Source organism: Elephantulus edwardii, unplaced genomic scaffold (genome assembly GCF_000299155.1).
Source record: "Elephantulus edwardii isolate Elephantulus edwardi_28Jun2011 unplaced genomic scaffold, EleEdw1.0 scaffold00017, whole genome shotgun sequence".
NCBI classification, from domain to species: domain Eukaryota; kingdom Metazoa; phylum Chordata; class Mammalia; order Macroscelidea; family Macroscelididae; genus Elephantulus; species Elephantulus edwardii.
The window spans coordinates 25,294,466-25,309,236 of NW_006399767.1; the positions used below are offsets into that span (position 1 = coordinate 25,294,466).

General features: G+C 41.3%; 1 protein-coding gene and 1 pseudogene across 1 annotated transcript; one reads left to right on the forward strand and one right to left on the reverse strand.

Annotated features, from left to right (window-relative positions):
* Position 1: 1 nt before the first annotated feature.
* LOC102852968 (HLA class II histocompatibility antigen, DRB1-1 beta chain-like) lies at positions 2-4,303 on the forward strand (the record flags this gene model as incomplete). The annotated part of the gene is made up of 4 exons (XM_006882176.1): positions 2-71; positions 2,697-2,978; positions 3,643-3,753; positions 4,242-4,303. Coding segments are annotated over 4 exons (525 nt in total), but the record flags the coding sequence as incomplete, so codon positions are not given.
* Positions 4,304-10,199: 5,896 nt separating this feature from the next.
* Positions 10,200-10,564, reverse strand: LOC102853392 (annotated as a pseudogene).
* Positions 10,565-14,771: the final 4,207 nt, after the last annotated feature.

A 14,771-nucleotide genomic window follows, 5' to 3' on the forward strand; every position in this document is an offset into this window, starting at 1 on the left:
GCGGGCCGAGGTGGAGACTTACTGCAAACACAACTATGAAGTCTCTGAGAACTTCCTGGTGCGGCGGCGAGGTGAGCGCCGCTGTGGGTGCGGGAGGAGGGGACCCCCAGCTGTCCCGGGGTCACTGTGGGGGGGAGTACGGGGGGGGACACGGGGCTGCAGTGACGGGGCTGAGATGGGGACACGGACCGGGGTTGGTGAGAGATTCGGGGAAGGAAAGTGAAGGTGTGGGGGGCTGGGCGACTTTTTAGGGGAGAAAAAAAAATAAACGTACAGGACAGTGAGAGGTTAGTCAGGGGAGACCTTCCCTCGTCCTGAAATCCTCCAGTCAAAGCAGTTGTTACGTGTTTTCTGCGCACACATTACGTTTAGGGTGAACCGTCACAGGCGTCAGTTTCTGTATCTGCCGAGTGTGGCGGGTGCTGCCCTGTGTCATCCAGGACGTGACAGCAATCCTGACGCATCTGAGGCCTTTCCAGAGCTCCTTTTCAGTCTACATTTCCTTAATTTTTTTTTTTTTATAGTATATATACTTACGTAATTAGAGCAACAGCGCAGGAGGGGAAGGCCCTCTATGAGGTGGATTGATTCAGTGACTGGGATAATCGGGATGGGTATGTCGGAGACAATGCGATTGGAACAGGACAGAGCAGAGTGTAGGGCTTTTGTACATAGGGTCGCTATGAGTCGCAAGCGACTCGACGACACATAACAACAACAACAATAACAATTAGAACAACAATGGAAGTAGGTTTTTTAATTATACTTTGTTTCTTAAAATACTTGCAGTGTTATTTTTACATACAAACAATAATTAAGTCATAATCTGCTCCGTAACTATGTAACAAAATTTGTCTCGATGGCTCCATTGTTAAGCAGCAGTTTTTTTATTTTTATTTTTTTAAAATAATTTTAAAAATTAGTGTGAGGTACTAAGTGTAAAGTTTATTTTTGTTTTCAATTTACTCTGTGGCTCTTAAATATTTTAAAGTTTATCTGCCACCTGTAATTAATACTCTATAGATTACCACCTCTTGATCACTGTTGCTAAGGTTCTAGGGTTTTTCTGATAAGAAAGTTCTCCACAAAGTAAGATTATGAGGACATTACTGAGATCTGACATTGTGGTTTATGATTTGGCTCAGTTCTTCTCAGTAGTGAACTTTCAATCAATCTATTAAATGAGATGTATTGAAAAATTTATAAAAATATTCATCATCTATAATGTTGCTGTTGAGTATGGTAGATGGACCCCCAGCAAATTTTCAGAAGCAGTTAGTCGCAGGGGAGGAGATTGCCCATCCTACTCCCAGCTGGTGGCCTCCAACTGAGGGATTTCTGCACAGATTATTGTCACTTGGCCACCAGAGCGCCTTTCATCAATATTAAATCTACTATTTCTTGTATTGTAAGAATGTTTCTCAAACTTCTCCTTTAAAAACCCCAAAGCACCACCCAAAACCCCCAAAGGCCTGCTAGTGTCAGGGTTTGTGCAACTCATGAAGCACGTACTTAGTGACCTCAAACCCAAACCTGATAAGCCACTTAAAATAATTATAAATGAAGTCAAATTTAAAATACTACATATGTTTGTTTTGAGAAAAGAACTTATCAAAACAGCAAATATTAGCACCTTAAAAGAAAAGAAATGGCATTTTTATGTTAATCTCTCTTGTAGAACTCATGGATTCAATTCACAGAGCAATTTCCCATCTAAATAAGTTTCTTTAAACATATGCTCACACGAAGATCACATTCTATTACTTCAGCCTCCTTTCTCCCCACCTGTCCCACTATTGTTTCCCCATCATCCATACTACTTTAAATCAGATTACATCTCAGTATAGGTCCCTAACATATATGTTGATGTGTACTACAAGTTGGAACTGATGCATATCTGACTCTCCCCTGGGTTTTCAGAGACAGTAAATCTCATGGGACCCGGCTGATCATATTTCTTCTAAAATGCAGATGGTGGAGTTGAACCTAGTGCCTTAGCGTTGGCAGCGTAACTCCTTACCACCAATCCCCCAGAATTCCCATCTAACAAAATGGCTGAGTTTTAGTCACTGTTTCATAATTAATTGCATCAATTCTCACACAGCCCTAAAAGATAAGCTGTTCTTTTTATCCTTTTAGAGATGAGAAGGGAGATCAGGTGGCAGAGTCAGTAGGAATTGAGCTGCTACTCCAAAAGCTGTACTTCTCTCTCCAGTGGTTCAAATCCACCTGTGACTGCTCAGAAGAAAGACGGGCATCTCCTCCTTCATGATTCACAATTTGGAAATCAATGGAGGATCAGTTAGGGGTTGGTTCTGACTCATTTCAAGTCTATAGCAGGAAATTTATAAGTCAGAAAGCTGATGCACGGAGGAAATAAAAAAGAACCAGAAGCCAAAATCCTCTCCTAGGGCCACCTAGTAAGAGATAACTCTAGACTTGAACCCAGCAATCCGGGCATGAAAACCAACACTTTTAGTTAAACCTGACGTACTTTGCAAAAATTCTAAGCATTCCTACAGTGATCAAATGACTGAAAACCCTACAATTCACTTCTATGTCTCAAATCTAATGTCGACATAATGTTCAGGGTCCATGTGTCCACCTCTAGGGGTTCCTGGGTATAAAAACAGATGCCTTGGCAAGCAAGAGTTCCCCTGTGTTTCTCATTTATTGTCTCTCCTTTTCTCTCCTAGCTGAGCCTAAGGTGACTGTGTACCCTTCAAAGACTGAGCCCCTGCAACACCACAACCTCCTGGTTTGCTCTGTGAGTGGTTTCTATCCAGGACACATTGAAGTCAAATGGTTCCGGAATGGCCAGGAAGAGGAGGCTGGGGTTGTGTCCACAGGCCTGGTCCGCAATGGAGACTGGACCTTCCAGATGCTGGTGATGCTTGAAACCATTCCTCAGAGTGGAGAGGTTTACTCCTGCCAAGTGGAGCACCCGAGCCTGGAGAGCCCTGTCACCGTGGAATGGAGTGAGCAGTCATCTCATCTCATCAATTCCTCAGTCACCAAGCAGGGGGACTCGGCTTATCCCTGAGGGCCAGGTCCTCCTCTTCCCACACTAGGTTTTCATTGGCTGTATTTTCTCTTGTCCTTCAGCTCAGGTCACAGAGAGTAATTCTGTGATAATATTCACACATACCTATTCTTTGTGGAGACAATGATGCCCTCTGAGTCAGGAAAGGTTTGTCTTTATTTGGAATCCTCTCATGACAGCACAGGACATGGTCAAGTTCTTCACTCTGGGGAGCAGTTTCTCTCTCTTGAGCTGGATTTCTGCTTCCAGTACTTTGCTCTTCATTCTAGAGATTTTCACTGTGATCTAAGAGAGGAGCGTCTACTGTAATATTGGTCCTTCCTGACCTGAAGGAATGCAATCTTAGCTCTGCTTTTCGTTAGCTCTATCACAAGCTTCTGACCTCCCTGAGTCTCAGACTCCTCACCTGTTGTTGTGACAAACCTGATCTGAGTTGTGATGAGTGCAGTGACCACACCTCCAACCTACTCAGTGTGAGTTTTAAACCTTTCTTCCCCCTCAGCAGACATCTTTCCCATTCTCATAGTGCTGACTCTCAGGCTCTCAATTAGAAATGTTGGATTTGGAAACAAATCACTGAACGTGGCTTCTTCTCCTAGGAGCACAATCTGGATCTGCACAGAGCAAGATGCTGAGTGGCATTGGGGGCTTTGTTCTGGGGGTGCTCTTCCTCGGGGCGGGGCTGTTCATCCACTTCAGAAATCAGAAAGGTAAGGAGAGGGTTAGTAGCTGAGATTCCCATGGACTTCTCTGAGGAGAATCATGGCTTCTCTAAGCTAGTTTTCTATATAGTGATGACCTTGTATTGAGCTTTTGTGTTTTTGTCAATCCCAAATTTCACGACATAAAAAAAAAAAAAGAGTCCTGGTTCTTCTGTCAAAACACAGTGAATATAACGTGTCAGAGGTTCCCCTACCCACCTCCCCCCAAATGCTACTGTGCCCTGAAATTTGAAGTAAAGGCCTTGGGGCAAATTAAAAAGGAGCTCCTGAGGCTAACACCATTATGCTAGACCCATATGGTCTCTGAGTGTCTCCACAGCCTGCTGGCCCTCAGACCCTGCTGTCTCCTCTGTGCTGTGTGTGGCTTACAAGTCAGAGCTGAAGTCTCAGATGGGAGATTAAACTGAGAGCATGGTGTGTGGGGACAGATCTGCTCCTGTGTCCTATAAACACCCATCTTCCTTTCTCTTTCCCAGGACACTCTGGACTTCAGCCAACAGGTAATATACTGCAATCCTTTTTTTACCATTACATTTAGTTTCCTAGAATTAATAGTGAAAGTCATAGGACAGGAAACTGAAATACCAATGAAGACTGAATTCTCACATACTTTGGACATAGTGCTAGGAGGTGCTATTCCTAGGAGAGGGATATTATGCTGGGAAGGCTGGTAGGTTGGTGAAGAGAGAAAGACCCTCAACCAGGTGGATTCACACACTGACTGCTGCAGTGGGCTCTTGTGTGTCAGGAAGTTGAGGCTGGCTCGGGATAAGACTAGGCTTAGAACTTTTGTTCATAGTGTCACTGTGAGTAGTCCTCTACTCAATGGCACCTAACAGTAACAATAACAACACTACTGTGGATTCTGACCTCTGAGCAGACAGATTATGTCAAAGATTCAGTGACAGAGAGTTAAGGGACTTTTCCCCCTTCTATCCTGCCTTTCCAATGGCAGTAGACACCCACAACTCCCTCAGTTAATAGACAAACAATATGAAAACAGCCCAAATGTCCAACCACAAATGAATGGATTTACATTCACACGGTGGAATACTATGCAGCACAGAGGAGAAATGAATGATTTTGTAAATTATTACCTAACTTGGGAAGGACTGAAGAGCATTATGCTGAGTGAACTAACTCATACCCACAAGGATAAATATTGTATAAAACCATTATTGTAGGATGAGTATAAGGATCCAAGAAGGGTGGGAGAGGGTGGAAGCAGAGGGATGTGGATGTGCAGGGGGAAGGACATTAATCATCGGTTTTATAATTTGATGGGTGGAGGGGTGGAGGAAATGGAAATAATTTGTTCAAATTTATATTTGAATTTTGTAAATAAACTAGTAGGGGGTTAAAACAACTCAGAAAGGGAAAAAAAAGATGCAAATATATAAAAAAAAATACCAGGGAAGTATAGGAAGCATTGGTGGTAAGGAAATGCACTGCCTATTCATCCTAGAGAGGGTTTAAACCAGGCTGCTCCTTGGAGGCAAGGATTCTGGGACTTCACTTGGCATACTTTGGACATGTTGTAAGGAGAGACAGGTCCTTGGAGAGGGACATCATGCTGGGTAGAGTAGAGGGACAGTGCAGGAGGGGAAGACCCTCTATGAGGTGGATTGATTCAGTGACTGGGGTAATCGGGATGGGTGTGTCAGAGGCAATGAGATTGGCACGGGATAGAGCACGGTTTAGGGCTGTTGTACATAGGGTCGCTATGAGTCGCAAACGACTCGACGGCACATAACAACAACAACAACAACAACATTCATAAGGTACAAGGTTCAAATCCACCATTCTCTCTGCAGGAGAAAGATGGGCAATCACTTCATGTGTAATTTACTGCTTCTGAAAACCCACTGACCGGGGTGAGCTATGAAACACATCCAACTTGAAAAAAATAAGTAGGAAAATATACTTGTGTGTTTGTATGATGTTATGTTCCTTGAGTTGGAACGGACTTATAAGTGAACCTCTAGCAGGTTTTCAAAGGCTGTAAATCACATGGAAGGTGATTTTCCATCTTCATTGTGTAGAGCAGTTAGTAGATTTGAATCATGTCCTTTGGGTTGGCAATGTAATTCTATACCACTAGGCACTGAGCTTCATTTACATAGTATCTAGCTAAGTTTGTATATATTTTGCAAACCTTTTCTTCCCTACTTATCTTTGTTTCTCATCTCTGTTAACCCTTCAATACTGATTTTATCTATATTTAAATAGCTTTTAAAATTTATAATCTTATGCCATTATTGTCTTTTTGTGACTGACATATGCCACTCAGAATAATGTGCTTTAGTTTCATCAATGCCATGCAGTATTTCACAAGTTCTTCATCGTTTTTTAGTGATATATAAGATTTCATTTTGTGAATGTGCCAGTTTCTTTACCTAAGTGTAACTAGCTTTTCATAATTAACATATACTTTAGGTTAAATTTCAGTCACTGTGTAACATGTTCTAATTGCATCAATCCTCACATAATCCTAAGAATTATAGCTAAAAAGAGAGCTCTAGTGGTCTATGGGGTTAGATATTGTGCTGTTTACCCAAAAGTGGAATCTTTCTGGCAGTTTGAATCCACCAGTTGCTTTAAAGGAGAAAGATGTGATAACTCTTGTGTGATTTATAATCTGTAAATACCCTTGGGAGGGTGAGTTAGTACCAACTCAACTGCAATAAATAATTAGGTGCCTCAGCATCATTTGTTCTAGAGTCATCATGCTGTGCAGTCTTTTACATAGTTGTGATTTTTTTTGTGATATTTACATACTCCTTCATGTGGATATACCACTTTTTCATTAGCCATGGTAATTGATGCACCAGGGCTTTCCTCTAACCCTTTGTTATTATAAATAGTGCTGCAGTAAATATGGGGTTGAGTGGATTCATTCGTTGATACTTTCTTTCTCTCTTGTGACTTGGTTGCTGTAACATGGAGCCTGAGAGAAGTGGGGGAAAGCTGCTTGTAGAGTTAGGCTTGGACATAACACTCTTATATCCTCCTCAGGTCTCTTGAGGTGAAGTGAAGATGGTGTCACCCGAGGAAGAACCTCCTGTCCCAAACCTTGCGCAGCATCAAGGAATTTGTGCTTCACTCTCCATCTTCTGCAGAAACTTCATCAGCATCAGGCTCCCCCCACAATCAGTGATCCTACAGAAGACAGCCTCCTGGGTGGGTTTCCTCAGCTCCTGACCGTGGTGTGGAAGTCCTCATAATTGTTGAATATTTTGCATCTGCCCCACCCTCAGTTTCCCCAGTTTTGCCTATTCCTCATCTGAATTCACCTTTGCTCACATTACTTTTATAAAAATTTTCTTGAATAAACTTGGTGTGGAAATTATCTTTCCTATGTTTGCCGATAAAGAAACAGAAATAAAAGAGAAAAGGTGTGTTACTTTGTAATAATTGATTTTCATTATACTGCAAAATGTTCTTTAGAAGCAAGAATGTTGGAACTTTGTTTCCCACACCTGTGACATGTAATGGGGAGGTACCATTCCCTGCAGAAAGGTGTCATGTGAGGGAAGAAAACGGTCAGGGGAAAACGGGAAGACTTTCAACAAGATGGATAGAGTGACACAGTGGCTCTAACGGCGAGATTAAGCCCAATAGAGATTGTGAAAATGGAGCAGGAATGAGCAGGGTGTCATTTGGTTGCTGACTTGAGGGCACCTAACAACAACAACAACAACAACATACTTCTGATTCTTGATTAGATACGAACCTGGAAAATGTCTTTTTTTTCAGGTCTGCTTTATTCTTGGGTTTTTTGTTTTCTATAAGGACTATTTTCAGGGATAATAGAAGGAGAACTGATGCCTTTGAGCTGTGGTGCTGGAGTATTGAATATACCATGGACTGCTAGAAGAACAAACAGGCTCATCCTAAGGATGGTGAAACCAGGCTGCTCCTTGGAGCCAAGGATTCTGAAGCTTCATTTGACATAGTTTGGACATGTTGCAGGGCAAGATCAGTCCTTGAAGAAGGACATCATGCTCGGGAGGGTGGAGGGACAGTGCAGGAGAGGAAGACCCTTGATGAAATAGATTGATTCAGTGACTGGGGTTATGGGGATAGCTGTGTTGGAGACAATAAGATTGGCACAGGACAGAGCAGGGTTTAGGACTTTTGTACATAGGGTCGCTATGAGTTGCAAGCAACTCGATGGCACGTAACAGCAACAACATGAGGAATATTTAACTGGACTAGGAGGAAGTCCTTCAGAGCATTCAAATAGTGGTGCTTTTTTAATACCTATGTACATATAGACATGTACAAAGTTCCCTTTTAACCACAAGTTGTAGAGTGGAATCAACCAACATGAAAAATTATGGTACTTGGATTTATTAGTACTCTGAACTCATTTCTTCTTGATTGTCCATAGAATATTCTCTCTGCGCAAAATCAGTTCATGCATTGAAAATTTTCTTCTTTCTTCTTTTAATATCTTGATACAAAATGTCAGATATAATCTAAATACAATTTTTAAAAGGTCAACAAGTAAGAATATTGCTTATTTGATTTTCAAAATTTTTGTATTCTAATAATTAATTTTATACAGAAAGCCATGTTTTCCTGGGACTTTTTAAAAAAGTGTAATGAGAAATGACCAAATCTATAGTATGCTAAAACCTACAGCTATATTAGTAAATATGTTTTTTGCATTTATTCACTGTTGTTTAAATTCATCAGTGGATCTGTGCCTAGAATTAGATGCCAGAATATCTGAAGTTTTAAAAAAACAGTGCTATCTAGCTGTTAGTGATTTACCTCCTGAAATTAGTACTTTGAGGAGAATATAACATTAATAAATGAGGTATTCTTATTTTTATTACTATTACTATTGCTATATCTGATCTTAAGAATAAAAACTAACACTTTACTATGCTTTATGCATTACTGCCGCAAATATGTCACTCTAAAATCACCTTGAAGAACAGTGTGACAGGTGTTGTTGGTTGTGTGTTTTTTTTTTTTTTAATTAAGCATCACCTGTTTTATTATTAGAGGACATTGAGTTGCCTCCAACTCGTAACAAACTGATGTACAACAGATATACAACTGTTACCTGATCCCTGGTCATTCTCAATATTGGGACTATGTGTGAGCCTTTTGTTACAGACCCAGTGTCTATCCAGCTCCCTGAAGGTCTTGTCAGCAAACCTCTAGTTAGCCGAGCATGATGTCCTTCTCTAAGGTCACAGGTCCTTCTTGATAGTGCATGCACAATTAGTGAGATGGAGCAACATTTTAGTTGTACTTTTCCCAAGAAAAATGTGCTCTTGTTACTGTTGTTGTGTGGCACTAAGTTGAAAATGACCCACAGCTGATGCTCCAGCAGGTTTTCAGAAGCAGTAAATCCCACAGGAGGAGATTGTTCATCCATCTCCTGTAGAGCAGCTGGTGGATTTGCCTTTGGAATTATGGTTCAGCTTCTTATCACTAGGCTGTTCTCTAGTACTTCGTGGTATGTTCAATATGCTTAACATCCTAATTCAAACACATCAACTTTTTTTTTTTTTTTGGTAAGGTTCATTTTATTTTTACCAATTTAAAAATTCCAAATAAAAACATCAGGATTGGCCTGGAGGAAAATTTATGTTAACTAATTATATTTCTGTTGTCCTTACCACTCAGTAATTGTCCTCAAATAAAACTTTATCTACACTATGTAATTATCTTATTAAAAATTGGGCTTTTGATTAGTCCTTTAGAGCATTTAAAATTTACCACTTTGGGGACATTTCTATCAGTATCAAACTTTGGTGACTGCTGTAATTTCCTTATATCCTAGCATGTGTGGGTTTGGGCAGACATCCCATATAATGCAATCTACGACTATTGGTTTTTAATGTAAGAAGTTTAAATCTTTTCTCTAACCACAAAAGATCATAATTAAGTTTATCTTCTCTTTATGTAAGAATCTAACACACCCCTATGGGAAGGAGGTATAGCTACCACCTCTTCATGTGACATAATTCTTGTGTGTGTGTGTGTGTGTGTGTGTGTGTGGCAAAATTTTTTTCTTTTTTGGTGGTTTCCTCTTTATTGATGTGTCTCCTACCTTCCCCTCTCCACAATTTCAGTCCCTTCCATACAGCCCCAAATAGAAGGTAAAGAAAAGGATTGTTGGGGTTTGGACCCTTGTATACTTAGGGAACAGAAACCAAAACAATCACTGGATGTGAGACTGACAACCAAGAAGTCTGAAGCAGAGTAAGGAAGGTGACAGAGAAAGGTGAAGGAAGGGAAAGGAGGTACTAGGGGCCATTCTCACCATCACCCCAACTGTAAGGGTGGCTGGAGAAAAACCCTCAAACATGAAGTAGTGCAGATCTTGAATAAGGAAAGTTGTTGAGCCTGAAGGGGGAGGCCAAAGAAGGCGGACACCTTTGTCTATGTAGAATGGGAGGCCCCCACACACCTCAAGGGTTGCAGCTCCACAGACCGTAGACACTTTCATCACTGTAGGCAATGTATAGAAAAAAGTCATCTTCATGTTGTTCCTGGTACAGCTGACCCATTATGGCCCTGGTGGGTGGAATGACATTGTTGATAAAGAAAAACAAGGCATCTTCATCTCGGAGATGAATTCGCTTCCGGATCAAGAAGTAGAACTGACCGTGAGATCAGAAGGCACCAGGTATTTCTTTTTGTCCAGATCTCCTATCCTAGCTTTGGGAGCCTTATCTACTATCCCTGGGACCCAGTCCGGATATTTCTTTCGGATCTTCTCGCCCTCAGAGCAGCGCTTATAGAACGGATGCTCCTCTTTATACATGAACTTCATCCTCCCGGGGACTGGGCTGGACATGCAGGGCTGAGGGAACCTGGAGAGGGGGGCCGGGACGGGGGGCGGCCGTGCGGCATAATTTTTAACTGAAGGACATGAAGATCCCTATTTGTTGTTGAAGATATTATTCTTGATTTGTTTTCTTCAGATTCTGAAGTTTTCTCAATATACACTGACATAATCACAAATTTTCTGAGACCCATATTCTAATGAGAAGCATAAGCTCCAAATAGTTACCTGTGTCCCAGCGGATTTAGCATAACAATACACCTGTTGTTAATGCCTTCGAGTTGAGCACAACTCATAGGGACCCTATGAACAAAAGGCCTGACGCCCCTCTACAATTATCAACATTTTTCAAAGATCATAGAGTCTCCAGAGTCATGTTGTTTAGAAAGTGGATGTCCTGCTAGTATCTAAAAAATTAAAAACCTACGTGCTCATCTTGAATGGGAGGGGGAAAAGGTACTTCGGTTTTATGAAGAATGGAACTAAAGGATATAAAAAGTAAGACCGAGTTGCATGAGACATCTTTGCTTCTTATTTCTAGGAGAATGGAGTTATGCAAAACTTTTTCTCACTTCCCCCAACTTCTTTGAATCCAAATTGAAAGCAGATCACATATTCGACTCTGTCAATATCTTCTGACCATTCATGCCAGTTTTCTTCTTCCAGCCATGGCAAAAAAAAGAAACCAAGTCTTAAGTATTATTATTAATAGACATCAGGAAGAAAGATGAAATTATTTATTCCACAGCTTCATTTCCTAGGAAAGTCAAAAGGATCCAGACATTAGGCTGAATCAAGACTGTTTTCTTTTACCTCTCATTCTCTAGCCCTCAGTATGTGTTCACTAAGTTTACCTCCAAAGTCTAGTATTCATTTAAGTGAAAGACATTTATAATATCAGCATCTAAAGAATTCTGAGTAAAAGATTGAACGAAAATGTTTTCTCTAGGAGAAATATCTCTCTTCTCACCCCTCTCTACAAATTATCTTTATTTGTACTGAGAATGTAATGGTTTTATTTTTGTGTGGCTTCTTGCTGTCCGAGCATGGCATGGTGGTCCTCGTGAGCAAGGAATCTCAAGTCTGTGGGGTCAAATGCTTCCTTTGGGCTTGGATTTGATGTGCCTTACTGCTCTTCTTCCCAGGAGCGAGGCCTTTGAGGCTTGGCCTAAGGTTTAAGGCTTTAAGCCCCAAAGGAAGAGAGGGGAGGGAATGCGGCCATGTCTTTCCTGGATGGCTCCACCCAGGGTTTCTGGGACTTTTTGCTGCCTGAGCATGGTGGTCTACTTGCAAGTATCATGGCAAGTTTTGGGGGTTGAGGCTTTTTCAGACTTGTGTTTGACATGCAGGAATGCTCTTCCTGCCAGGAGTCAGGCCCCCTGAGGCTTGGCCTAATGTTTAAGGCAGGTGGTGGTAAAGCCTGGGAAGTGGGAGGAGAAGGAGGCCGTGCTCTTTCCTGGATGACTCCTAGGGTTTGAGGCAGGTAGTGGCTTAAAGCTCCAAAGGGAGAGGGGCAAGAATGCGGCCATGTCTTTGCTGGATGGCTCCACCCAGGGTTTCTGTGACTTCTTGCAGCCTGAGCTTGGTGGCCAACAATAACAATGACGACATAGAGGGAGCCTAGTGGACAGAAAGTTATGCTACCAAGCCCAAGTGGGTGATTTCAATCTGCTGCAGTAAGGCCAGGTTCAAATTGTTTTTCTGTCAAACATTCTTCTAGGTGGTATAGCACTGGTCTGTGCATTGCTGTACAGAGGTAACTCGTTGTTGCTGTGATGCTGAGCCCTGTGACACCAATGTGCCAAATGTGATAATGGTTACCAATGGCGAACAGTTTTTGCTGGAGCTTCCCGATTAAAACAAACCTGGAAGCAAGAGTGGCATCCACTTCTGAAATGGCTTGCTTCCGAAAACTCTATGAACAGTGCTCAGTCCTTTCATTCATAGGGTCACTATGAGTCGTCTATGACTCGATGGCACCTAACAACAACAACTAACCTCAAGGTATTTTGTCTTTACGCTTTTTATCACATCAAAAGTTTAATTGCAAAACAGGACTTTTGTTTATTCAGAAAATTGTGAGAGTTAATCCAGGATTTAGATACACAAATCAATGTAATTTTTAAACATCTCTGTTGGTTCGAGTTGATTAGCATATTTGGAATTTAGTGCTACTGTGTGAATTCTGCTATTCATGATGGTGGCTGAAAATGGCTATTTATTTAATCTTTTTTTTTTAACAAAAGGTAAAAAATTCAGAAATACTATCAAATGTCAAGGAAAATGTTCTTGTGTTAAGGAAGCCACATAATCCATTAAATGCGATTGACATACCAGGGCCAGCCAGATCCCCCCAGCTGCCCACCCCAAGGCTCCAAAGCTGGTTCAACAGTCACTTGCCATTTTTGCTCCTTTTCAAATCTGCCCAAATGTATCAATTTTTATGTCTTCCCTATTGACTTCCCAACTTTGATGTGCACATGAAAATAGCAGATTAGGCACACTTTAAAGACACATGCTAGCTTTTCTGTGTTTCTTTTATTTAACTACTTTGTTGTTGTTATGTGCTATTACGTCACTTAAGACTCACAGCAACTCTATGCACTATAGCTCTCCACCTTTCTCTGTCCTGAGCTAGTCACATTCTCTCCAACACAGCTACACCACTTACTGTACAGTGTCAGTACATCTCATCCAGAGTCTCCCTCCCTGTGCCATCCCTTCATTCTCCCAAGCATGGTATCCTTCTTTAAGGACCTCTCCCTCTTGGCAACATGACGAATGTATGTGAGACAGAACTTAAAAAATCATTGTTTCACATAGCAACTTGGTTTTACTCTCTCCAGGATTGTTCTGTTGTTTTCTTGGCAATCCATGATATATTCAATATTCTTCTCCAGCACCACAACTCTAAGGCATCTGTTCTTCATTGTCCAACTCCATGATGCATAGTAAGTAATTGCAAAGACCATGGCCTGGATCAGGCACCCCTTAGCCTCCAGAGTAACATCATTGCTCTTCAGCACTTTGGGAAGTTTCTGGACAGCAAATTTGCCCAATAAGACTCATCTTTGAATTCCTGACAGCTGATGCCAAACATTTTGATTGTGGAACCGAGCAAGATGACATTGTTAATGAAATGATCTCAAACTCTTCTCCATCCTCATGATGCTTTCATAGAGCCCAGTAGTAAGAATCTTTGTTTTCTTGGTGTTGAGCTACAATCCATATTGTAGACTGTATATCTTGAACTTCTGCATCAAACACGTCATGTTCTCCTTGGTTGTGTCATTTGCATGGTTGTTTCATGGCACAGAACAGCTTATTGATGAGTCTTCCTTAAATCCTGAAACCACATTCCTCCTCATAAATTCTAACCTCCCAAATGATCTTTTGATCAAAAGGTACTTCACAAGCAACAAATGCTGGCAAAGTTGTGGGTAACCTGGAACCCTTATTCACTGTTGGTGGAAGTGTAAAATGGTGCAACCACTATGGAAAGTGGTATGGTGCTTTCTCAGAAAGTTGCAAATAGAGATATCATTTGACTCAGCAATTCCACTACTGGGAATATACCCCAAAGAGACCATAACGGGCATCCAAGCAGATATATACACACTCATGTTTATCATGGCTTTCATCACAGTAGCAAGGAATTGGAAATATCCTAAGTGCATATCAGCAATCGAATGGATAGAGAAGCTGTGGTATATTCACACAATGGAATACTACACTGCATTGAAAAACAAGGAACTCATGCAATATTATTCAAAATGGGCGACCCTGGAGCACATTATGCTAAGTGAAGTATCTCAGTCACCAAAGGACAAATACTGCATGGTGCCATTGGTGCAGAATGCGACTGTGCCATCCAGGGTCGGGGTAAGACTGAGCAAAGCTGGATAAATTATGTATACTGCATTGAAACAGATGAGGGAGAGAACAGTTTAAAAGAGACATATGATAGGGTATTATGGTTATCACAAGAGTCCGGAATTAAGGTTGCATAGTGGAGTGTACTTGGGGATATGGGGGGGTTCCGAAGAGGTGTATACCAATGAAATAATTTTTCTTTCACTTTTCAAAGAGAGGAGCGAACTGAGGTGGGGGTGCAGGGGGGAAAGTGCAACAATGAATGAATGGAAAGCTAAAATCTCCATAAATGTCCATTAAAATTAATAAAATTAATTTCTTT